This window comes from Puntigrus tetrazona, chromosome 10, assembly GCF_018831695.1.
Source record: "Puntigrus tetrazona isolate hp1 chromosome 10, ASM1883169v1, whole genome shotgun sequence".
In the NCBI taxonomy this organism is placed as follows: Eukaryota; Metazoa; Chordata; class Actinopteri; order Cypriniformes; family Cyprinidae; genus Puntigrus; species Puntigrus tetrazona.
In genome coordinates this window covers 3,972,599-3,984,619 of record NC_056708.1, presented here as the reverse complement: position 1 = coordinate 3,984,619, position 12,021 = coordinate 3,972,599, and the positions used below count along the sequence as shown (strand labels likewise).

The window sequence follows — 12,021 nt, the reverse complement described above, 5'->3', positions numbered from 1 at the left end:
CACTGAAATGGTAACTGACCGTAGAAGGTTAAACTAACGGCTGCAGTAGTGTCGCACAACAACAAAACAATGCATATGTAAGGTCTAACACCACAGGAACATCACAACGGCAGCAATCCATGCCTGTGGCTTGTGTTCTTGTAACCTGAGATGGTAAGACCATGACAAATGAAGGGGATTTACTTCATGAAATTAGAATAATTGCTGTTTCCTAAAGAAGAAACATCAGGATTTGGTTTCGGGCGTCACTGTGTGTGGGGCCAATCTCTGGATGGTTTGCGGGAAGTTGGAAAACACCAAAACTGCCTAGCCGCTAGCACGTCAGACAAACAAACATGGCTGGTGCCGGCCTGTCTCGTTTACCTAACCACCAGAGAGGAGTCAACACCAGACTCTGTGATGCGGTCTATCCTGACCTCTATATGACCTACCACATATCAGAGGAAATACAAACAGGGCGAATCTGAATGAAGCATCAGCACTGGTTTTTCAAGAGAGGCCGTCTGCCTTCTCTGACTGCTTGAGCTTGATGACGACAGCTTAAACTATATCTATGTTTAGACTATGTTGCGTCCAATTAGCATCCTGCCTGCTTAAGTGGGACTCTTTTCCTATGGGCCTGCTGCACACAAAAATATTCTCTGTAAAAAAAACAACCAAAAAAATCTGTCCTAATGTCACTTTCAGCTTTCGAAAGTCCATTAATTTATGAAAGAACTGTTGAATTCGTCAATTCGGATAAGTGTCTGCTATATAACTGTAAATATACCTGTAAAAATCATGAGACTTCCACTTGGCTCTACACAGAGGGCAGATTAAGGGGTCGTGATTTCTCCGGCACTCCTCAGCCCCTGAAAAGCAAAGAGGACACAAGAGATGCTCACACAGTTCACCACATGAAGGGCTGTCAGGGGATATAGGGCTAGAAATGGGTCAGAGATGATCATTCAACAAACAACTAGTCACTTTAAATCATCTTCTGTGCACAGTGCTCCTGTTATTAGATGAAATCGGTCTTTTGTGGGGATTATGAGAGTTTTCTGCAATATTTAGCCTATTTATTGCATAAAGCTTTATTTAGCTGGAACTAGTTTTCTCAGAGGTTAGTCAAATTTGTTTCACAGGCGTACCTGTGTTTATAAGCTTTTTTTGGTTTGTTTTCTCATTTTTAAAAGTGTAAAAATATCTCCAGAGGCCTTTATCTTTGACTTTATACTTTTACTGCTTGATGTAAGTGAATTGAAAATGGATTGTAAATTGCCTGGAATATAAATTTAAATAGAGTTCAAATGTAAACCAAATTAGCATTTTTGCAAGTTCCTGTGATCATTTGAAATATAACCAGGAGATGTGGGCTAATCTGGAATATTAACACTGATATTTTCCCTACTACTTACATATAGACATGCAGTGATGGTGGAGTTTGTTTCTGCAGCCCTCTTCACACACCGTCAGACTTTCCTCATCTAGCATGTCCAACAGACAGATAGGACACATCTGCTCCTCTTCATCCTTCATGCTGCTCACAGAAGTGTAGACACAAATGCATAGCTTTTAAAAAAAAGTTACAAAGACAAAAGGCCTTGTGATGACCAGCCTCTATGCTGTCTGTTCATCAAGAATAGAAAAGAAAAAAGAAACCAAAAGCGTTTATACAGTTATTAGTATTTACTTGTATTTAGTATTGTTTCATAACTTGTTCCATAACAGTTCAATTAAATTTAAAGCCTAAAATTGTTCAAATTTATTGTTTTAATTAATTATTATGTAACGTTTAATGGCTATAGTCAATGGTTAGATATTTCTTTTTTTTAGGAAAATCAGTATTACTTGGTATCAGTGATACTGGCCTTCAGACATAAAAAAGATGCCATGCAACGAATGTTAAAAATATGTTGTTTTTATGTTGTACATTAATTTAAAGAAAAATTTAAATATTAAAATATAATAGTACATTTAAAAATGTTTATTGTAAGGTGGGATTAATGGAAAAATGATGAATTATTTTGCTCAAGAATGCAAATTCATAAATCAGCCAAATAAGGAGGGTTTCAGGTGCTTTACAAACCTGCTTTCGTTGCTGGATGGTGAGGTGCTGGAGGTACATGTCGTGTGAGAGTTGGACATGCGAGACACAAACTTCTGGATGGTGCTGCGTGAGGGAGCTTTGATCGCGAGCTGCGGCGATTGTGGTACTTCTGAAACAGGCTCTCCACCTGAACGAGATCACAGCATCAGTGTGTGCCAAGCTTGTGCAATGGCACAGAGCTTGTCGTGTTTTGGCTGCATTGCAGTCTCCTCACCTCGAAGTTCTTCAGGGTCTTCCTCCACAGCAAAGGGTCTGACGGCTCCAGCTGGAATACTCTGAGCATGACGAAGAGCACATGGATGCAGAACGTTCCTCGGCCACAGCTACACGTCTGCATAATGGACACCATATTATGATGAAAAAAATACAAATAATTGCAGTGACAAAAAGTAGTATCAAATAATACATGTAATGTTAGTTTATGTATATAGTACATTATTTGAGTATCTAGAGTACATTATTGTTCTTTGTTTTATGAGCCTTTATGCACAGCACTTTTGTTGAGTACTGTTGATTTTCAATTTCTGTACTGTCTAAACTCTAATTGTCATGCCATTTAAAATTCATGCTCAAGAAACCCTTAACCCAAAAAGCTAATTATGTTCCGAACTGATTTTCTTTAAAATACAAATCTTGTGTAATCCCAAGTTATCTGTAATCAGAAGAACGTTTAAGACTAGAACATAATTTAATTTCATTCACATGTGTTTTATAAACACACAATCCTCTCTGGATTACAATCTGCCATCAAAATGATACATATTATTATTATTATTATTATTATTATAGCTGCTGTGAGGAAAGGTTATAAATGATCCTCCACCTGCAGAATCCTCACATGTAATAGCTTAACCAAAAAAACAAGATACGTAATTTTGCTTCTCAAATAACTGTAAAAAAAAAAAAAAAAAAAAAAAAAATTTCTGAGGAATTTAAGCACTTTTGTTTACTTTCTAAGAGAGCAAGACTTCATATCTTCATTTCGCTTCTCAATTACATGTATCTTGATCTAATGTTTATTTAGGTATCTAATGAGAAAAATTGAAAAAGAAAATACTCGGGATGATATTCATATTTATAAATTGATTTATAATATTGATTTTAGACCTTTTTAGGCCTTAAAAGAAGATATTTCATAGCCCTGCAGAAACCCTGTAGAAAATTGTCCGTTGTCTCAAGCAAATGATGCCTAGTTATTTATGTTTGTCTTAAATTTTTTTTTAATGTAATTTCAGCTTTATTTATCAAATGGCATGTCATAGGCTTGTTTTAGAATACCTGTGGACCAATGAACACCCGGAATTTGTTGTCAGGACTGTCTCCGCCAATCAAGAACGAGTTAGGTCCTATCTGTTGCAGCAGGTAGAGGCGGGCTCTCATGACCTTGTTTACCCTGCGGTTGGTCTCCTCTGGACTATATGGGGAAAAGCCATCAGGCGAGGGAGCTCTCCGAGGCGGCGTTACCCTGCCGCTCTGTAACCACACATTCAAACAAACACATTAAGAAAACCTAAATACTAACTTAAAAAAAGTGAAAAAGTTAACTTGTACTGAATCAAGCTAATTCCGTGACCTGGCTTTTGAGGCATTATGCATTATGATGCTATTGTCTTGATGACTTTTTTTTGGCTGAACTAGACATGTGGACATGTGGATATTTTCAAGAAATGTCTACCCAAATTCAAACTAGATTCAATTTGAATTTCAAATTCAAACACTCACAGGCACCGGAGAGGCTCTCCGTCTGCGCAGACCAGGAGAATCAGGCTTCCCAGCGGTCTTAGTGGAGGACGATGAGGATGAAGAGGCGGCCGAGAAGGAGGAAGGTCCGGGTGAAGGGCTACGATGACCTCTGCTCTGAGAGGAAGATGAGCTGTGATTGTCGCCTCCGGCCTCAGTGCCGTCTGCTCTCAGAGGAATGGGCTTCACTACCTGAGATCCAATGACGCGTAAAAACGCAGATAAAAATTCCATAAAAACTAAAGTCAAACTGACACAGATCAGTAACAGCTCTGTTAACAGACAGATGCCAGTTTAACAGTCTTCTTGTTAACATTTTGTATTACTATAAAACATTATTTCCAGTGAGAAAACAGTACAGTCTAATTGTAGTGAGACTGCAGTGGAGCATTAAGGCAGAAAGTGTGAAAGTCCATCAACAGAGTCGATTGTTCTGATGGTTATGTAAGGAAGGCATGCTGAACTCAGGAGGAGCTGTTCCATAGAACTTCTCACTTCCTGTTTCTTAGTCCATTTTTCTACTATTTTTGGTAACAAGACTTGTAAATGATTTAACCATTAACCAATATTTAACTAGTAAATTAATCTGGTGATTTAATTGTTAACAGCAGTTTTGTAGAAAATCAGCAACTCCATATGAATAAAATGGAAAAGAATAGTGACTGTGCCCAGATTTAAAACACCACAGTTACAGTTATACTGGTTAAAGCTTATAATATACTTTTGCTATTATAACTTTAGTGGCCGTTTGACACACAGTTGCAGAAAAACAAAACCTAGTAAAGGACATCAACGAGTCATGATGATCAATGTTTAACTGTCCCGTACCATAGGCCCTCTCCTGCTCCGCCTCTCCAGCCACTCGCTCTTCCAGGTGGGCATACAGGTGGCCTTGAGCTTCTCTCGGATTAAACGCTCTTCTGGCCGGTCCTCCATCTTCTGCAACCCGCGCAGAGTCTCCTTACTCTCCATGTCTCGACTGCAAAGAGAAGAAAGTTAATAAGCATGTGTGCGAACTTGCTTTTGCCATATTTACCCAGATTTTTTTGGATGGCTGATCAGATTTAACCAATTGGCAATATAAAGCCAATTAATGATTTCTAACATTTTAGACGTTTAACAATGAAGCCGTTTACAACATAATTAAAAATGCCAAATTCCAGCAATTGCACAGATTCTGTGTCAAAAGCAGCCAAAGTGATCAAAATCGAATGTTATGAAAAAAATTTAAATTAGGACTTGTTAAAATGAAACTTGAAGAAAAACTCAAGCTATTTATCAAATGCAGAGCGTTTTCATGAATACACGACTCTTAGGAGACTGAATGATTCTGTCACTAAGCTGCACAGTAAGAACTGCATTGTCTTTCTGAAAGAACTTACCCGTCATGTACCAATTCACACAAGATCAAAATCACAATTGAGGGGCTCATTAAGCATCATTAAAGTAAATGGTGGAAAAGCCCCTGAACCACCCAGCAAAGACCGAGATAGAGAGACGGTGAGAGAAAGAGAGAGAGAGAAAGTCTAAGCACCAATTTAGCTCTGTATATCCACATGTGGCGGCAGGATGAGGAGCAAAAGGTGAGCTGCTGTGGATCTCCATCTTTACCGAGCAGCAGGATCGCTGATGTCCCAGCGGCTCTTTCAGCTTCCTCAATGAGCAGCAGTGAGCGCTGCATAACAATAACAACCCTAGGACAGGAAAGCCAGACTTCCTGTGCTCCCCCAATCAAATCAAATGAGGAAGCGCAGTGACGTCTCAGCAACTGCAAAAACAGCAACTATTTTACAGAAGCGTTATCTGCTGACCGACTGACTGCTAATGCTTTACCAAAAACAGTGGGGCTAATCCAACAAACGTTAACATTAACCTAAAACAAATGTTCAAGCATGATACTAAAATGACAAAAAAACCCAGTAACATTACCATGTTTTCTACACATTCAATCATGAAATGACAGTAAGCTCCAGGAAAAGAAGAGATGACACTTTGCAGCAGGTTTTGAAGGAAAGGTCGGGCTGTTTTAAGCTGACATGCCATATTAAAAATACAACCAACCGTGGATTCAAAATGGAAAGGTCATTTGATAATAGCGTTGTGTTAAAGATAATTATGGTACTATGCAGGAAGACGGTAGAGATGCTCTTGTGAGTGTCTTTAGTATCAGTGAGTTGGTCAGAGTTCACACAAAACAAAAACATGCTGCCTTGTTTTTATTAAAAGGACCCATCAAAAAGAAAAAAGAGAGATGTACACACACACACACACACACACACACACACACACACACACACACACACACCCTGTATATGTATTTAACAAATTAACCAAGACTTTACACTGATAAAATTTAAGTAAATCACACTGGATATTAAAATTAAGAGTCATAAAAATAGTGAATAGCCAAATCAATTATCAAACGTTTTTCTAAAGCATAAAATGAGTAATATATAGATAAAATAAGTAAGATATATAAGAAACATGCTAAGATAACATACTTTGTTTGTCTGAAAAACAATAAGGTCAGTTATTCTGCTTTGAAAATGTGCCTTCCGGGACAGAATATCTGTGTTTGTTTTGGTCCATGTAACCCACCCACTGCCAGTTTACCCAATTGTATTTCAGGACCTCGCGTTCCCAGTTAGGAGAAAATGCATCATATTTCATGTCATTCATCGTCATGTGTGATCTCGTTCAGGTACATTTTGATAAATGTTACATTATTAATCTGCAGGTGGTGTCAGGTTTTCCGATGTACAGACGATTGTTTGCACTGACAAATACTCTCACACTCAGGACGTGAACAGCAACGGCTTTAACGTGAATCAAACGGCAACACTGTAAGCGTGCAAGTAAACAACAGAGCAGCTCACTCCCACACTAGGAGAAAGCAGCTCTCACGAGCCTGAGCCAGCCACAACGAAACCGGATAGCAGGAATTCACCATCTTTACTTTGAATGAGAAAGTCGGTGGTGGCCAACCCCTGCCTCTCGGATAACAGCTATCCCACAGTGCCATGGGGCAGGAACAAAGAGGCATTGTGGGCCACGCAGGTGGGATGTGGAAGAGCCAGCGGCTGGGAATCCATTTCAGCCCTGCACGTAAGCCTAGACTGCAGGCCTGTAGCAGTGCACACCCTTTCTCATGGGCCGCCGCGCTCTCAGCGCTCGGGTTACTCTGAACACAATGAGCACATATCTGCTGGAGGGGCCGGACACTCAGACGCTAAAGAAAGACTCCAAACACGCACTCAACTAACCAGTGCTCTGCAGAGGAACTAAACCAGCTACCAGGAATAAGAAACCAGTCGCAAACTAACCTTTCCAGCAAACGAGCAGAAATAACTGGGAAACCACGAGAGCAGGGGTATTGTGAAACATTGAGAGCTTTGCTCAGCTCGTCGCACAACATACAGCAAAGCCTTGACTCACATTCCAGCTCTGCGCAGTCTGGACCTTCGAAATTACGAGGTGCATCTCGGGATGCTTTATTTAATCATTCAATGGTCATTTCTCAAGTTTTGAACTGAACAAGATGACTTTTTGTTTGCATGAACACTAAAACAATAACATTACCAATGATTTACAGATTTTAAATGACCTGACATGACAACCGCTTCTCATTTACAAAAGGTTCAAAACATTTCATTCATATATTCATTTGTATAAATCAACTCCCATCTTTTCCACTGTGTTTTCACAAAAAAAAGAAAACTACTCTATGTGAGACCGTTAATGAAAACTGTCTTATGTCCACAGTATTTATGCATAGTTTAAGCGTAGTTGTTAAAATCATGGTAATCAAATACGTTTTTAAACAATTAAAATACAAAAACGGGTAACTGTGGGAAATATTCTCATGAGAGAGAACACAAGCGGGCATTTTTTTGGTCATATGGTCTGCCATGTCACACGCTGTGCCGACTGCAGGAAGCCTCGGAAAATACATGTTTCTTTGTTGGCCATTTCTGAAACCACACACCACAGTCCTGCCAATAGCTACAAAAAACAACTTTAAGGAACTGGGACAGGCATGAAGTATTAGTGTCTACTGCTTTAGTGAAGTTAATCAGGTTTCCTTGCCTTTAAGCATGACGGGGGCGTGACAGAGTAAACTTTGTCACGCTCGTCTACCAGGTTCTGACTGAAATGTGAGCTAGCACATGAAACGAGCTGCTAACTGCCGCTGACATGAGCCTTTACCACCACATCACCACCCTCGGTTACAGTCGAAGTGGGTCACTGTAAAACTAGGAGCACTTTCTATCGCGAGCTTGCTTTACACCTGAGAGCCGTTCAGAATAGAAATGCCCCCAGGGGTTTCCGGGATGCTCTTCCATCATGTTATTATTTCCATAAACATACCATCAAACGTATTAAACTCTGATTTGGTCATTTTGTACCAAAAATGAAAATTCAGGCTAAAATCAAAACCAACTAATCCCAGACAAATATTAATGTACGTGCTTGCACTTATCTGTTGGTCTTATTTCAATAACAACTGGAAACAAATGTATATTTTTTAAATATTAACTACAAAGATGCATAAATAGTGCAAATATGCATGTGGCACTGACTGCAAATAAACTCGACTGATGCTGCTTTGTGCTAAAAACAATATACCAACAATGAGGCTCATTCATAAAACTCTTGTAAACATGAGTATAAAATGGACTTTTCTGAAACGCTTGCCTGAATTCATGAATGTACTTAATAGATTTGATAGATAAACATGCTAATGGCTTCCAATCGTTTACAAACATGCCACATAACTTCCCTTCATACAAACACACACACACACACACACACACACACACCATACGGCATGAACAGAAATGATTAAATTAGAGCAATAAGCCTGTAAACAAACATTACCAATAATACAGTGTCATAAACTGATCTATCATTTTACAAACAACTTCAACAAAAATTCATTCTTTTTGCGTTTCATAAATGAGACCCAGTGATCAAGATAAATCTCAAACTGACTCCTGGCTAATGCAAGCAGATCTGTGCTGTACAACAACAGTGCTTAAGAACACAAAGAACAAGAGGCTTATTATCCACGTAGAAAGGAACGCTGATTATTTAGTTACAGAAGTTTATACTAGACAGGCCATACACAACTGTGCATGCAAGTCTACATGTACACCATTTCTGTTCACATTTTCAGTCAAATTTAAGATATTTTCCTCAGCTGAAGAGTACTTCTATATTGTATTCTGTTTAAACAGTACTTTTTTACTAATTATATTCAAATAAAAATACTTGTAATAATCATACTAATCGATTAAAGATATTGCTATGGCACATTATTCACGTTTCTGCATGTGACAGAAGCTTTCATTCAATGCAACGTCAATATTTCGTCCAATTTATGAGAAAGGAGCCTATTTTCTTGGCATTGCTAGCGCCATGCTCGGCTGAAGTTAATGCTGCATGACCAGCGTTGACCAAAGCATGAGGGCACTTCTTTAGTATGTATTTTCACATCAACAGGCTTCCGTCTCAAGTGTTTTTCACAAAGAGTTTATGCTGTTCAATGCCATTCAGAAACGTTTACTACTCAAATCGTTCTATGACACTGTATGTGTAAAATTTAACATTTTCATTTAGGATAATAGCCTGACCTAATATTATATAAATGTGCAGATATTTTTATATAATGTCATTGATGAAAGAACCGCTCCATTAAAATTATAATGATGCTTTGTGTTCAGAAGAGGTAATGTGTTAACGTTTTTTGATGCACTTTATTGTAATTATTGTATTTTGAACAATTTAATACTGCAGTTTGCGCACTCTTTTGCTTTTACTTTAAACGGACTAAACACTGTTCTGTTTCCCAGTTATTTTAAATTGACAGATTAGTTGCTTATGAAAATAGTTGTTTACTGCAGACTCGCATTCAGACTGAACATGAAGGTTTTTTTTCTATTAAAATGTCCTGACAAATTGAAACGCTGTTGGACACGATGAAACAGTAAACACACCAAGCTATATTTTTGTTTCGTACAAGTAAATCCTCGCTATAAATGATCCCTGGAGATTACGATACTAAACAAATGACTGTAAATCTGTGGATCTGGAAACTGTTTTCTATAATAATGCTCTGATTTAGTACCCGTCTACCTATTGTAAATATTACAGGCTAGCATGCACAAGTTAAATAAGCAGAAATATCAAAGCAACCGCTTTAATCAGCCTCAGATGGTGTGGAAACGAGTATATAGACAGTTTATGTACGAATGCACCTTGTTAGGAAACCGCTTTCACGCTGGCTTCAAAGGACACCATAACACCATGTCTAATGATCCATTTTACAACAAATTGGAAGGGAGCTTCAGAAAAAAAACAAAGCAATAGCCCAAGGCTGAAACAGACTACACAACTTTTCCCAGGTTAGCAGTCTGGACGAGTCAAAGCTACAATTTTATTTCCTATAGACTATGATTCTCAACATTTTAAGCTGATTTTAGAACACGCGTAGCGCATAACTTGCCTTGTAACAAACTTTACAACTCACCTCGCGATCTCCCTGCAATCTACGAAAGCCATAGTGGACACGTCAACCAACCCAAGACCGCATCCAAACACATTTGCTTCATTTTGCAGCTCAGAACACAGAGTGGCAACAACTACTGCCGTCAACTCTTGTACATCCATGTTTGTTTTCATCGGCCAGGCATTTCCTAGCAACAATGCGCATGTTTCTTCATGAGCTTGTTGCATTTGTGAGTCACTTGGTTTTTCTGGGCTTATATAGTATAAACGGAACCGTCCAAAATTATAATGACCTACAATATGAAACTCGGCCAAGTCAGATATCCATCCAAGTGAAACACTGGGAGGCTACGCAAGAAACCCCTCTAAAAATTGACAAAATTGAAATTAAGCAGTCATATATAGAAACACTATTTTAGAATGAACCTCATTAAGTTCAGTTCTCCAGAGCTGTAAGCTAGACAAAAACTCTAATCTATATTTTTAGATGAACATGTCTTTTTTTTGTTTTTGATTTGTGCATTTTCAGTGATATGGCAACAAAAACAGTAAACCTGCATGACATGTGTGATATGATGTTCATAATGAAAACTGACCAACTGACTGTCACTAGGGTGGATCTAGGTAACCATCTAGGTTTTAGGTACCAATAAGTACATTTAATGTAATATGCACCCCTTAGGTATAAATAAAGGAGCACCTTTTAAATAGGTATCGTCCCGGTGACAGCTATTGTGCCTTTTTCTAAGAGCATACCATTCAAAAGTATGAGGTCAGTATAATTTTGAACAATAAGTCTCTCACGCTAACCGTTTCTAATCAAAAACGCAGTAAGTGTAATACAGTAATACATTTTACATTTATTTACGAAGCTGAATTTCCTGCAGATACTGATCCATTTTGCATTAGTTGAAAATTAATGCACTGGAAATAATGTTTTTTGTAGAGACCTTTGTAGAATTTTTTTTCTTTTACGAATAGAAAGTTCAAACTAAATTTTTCATCTTTAAGTCTTTGTTTTTAGAATCAATAATCTTGCCGTTATCAGTAAAACCACAATTTTAATCATTGAAAATGCATACAAACGCAATATCGTGCGAATGTATAGAAGTAGGTTTGTATGCACTATAAGTGGGAAAACTGTATGAAAAACATCTTTCTGTGTATGTGTGTGTTAAATGAGGCCTGGAACCAACAAACCCTGTGTGACTTAGCAAGGGAACATAAAGAAAAAGTAGGTTGGGTATCACTCACAATATGATACACACGTCGCCATACGTCAAAATTCAATACGTGTCACGGTATCACCATATCATAACTGTACTGCGAGCGAAACTGCAGAAGAGAGTCCCAGCGTGTCCACAATAGACAGAGTTTAGGGTTTCAGCTCTGGATACAGTGAGTTTGTGCTTACTGTAGGATCGCAGATGCCAAACAAACAAGCAAAATGAACGCAAACGTGTTGAAGGTGACCTTCATCAGGACCGCTCTTTACAGGAAAGCCAATGTCTGTGTTGCTTATGAAGTATTTTACCAGCTGGTCTGGTCAGAGCTCTATCAGCACTAGTCCATGTCAAAACGACTGGGATGACAAATAAAAATCAAGGACTTTTTAGAAAACTACAACACTTCTGAGGGCCCTATTGTGAAAATCTTAAATGAATTCTTAAATTGCTTAAGTTTTA

The 12,021-nt window shown here is 38.4% G+C and overlaps 1 protein-coding gene across 1 annotated transcript in view; it reads right to left on the bottom strand.

The window, feature by feature from the left end:
* Positions 1 to 12,021, bottom strand: part of map3k1 (mitogen-activated protein kinase kinase kinase 1, E3 ubiquitin protein ligase) — a 39,898-nt gene that overhangs the window by 15,319 nt on the left and 12,558 nt on the right. The window contains 8 exon segments of the mRNA XM_043250536.1: positions 770 to 851; positions 1,398 to 1,519; positions 2,069 to 2,171; positions 2,174 to 2,216; positions 2,304 to 2,420; positions 3,368 to 3,562; positions 3,812 to 4,021; positions 4,658 to 4,808. Of these exon segments, the coding sequence (XP_043106471.1) occupies positions 770 to 851; positions 1,398 to 1,519; positions 2,069 to 2,171; positions 2,174 to 2,216; positions 2,304 to 2,420; positions 3,368 to 3,562; positions 3,812 to 4,021; positions 4,658 to 4,808 (1,023 nt within the window).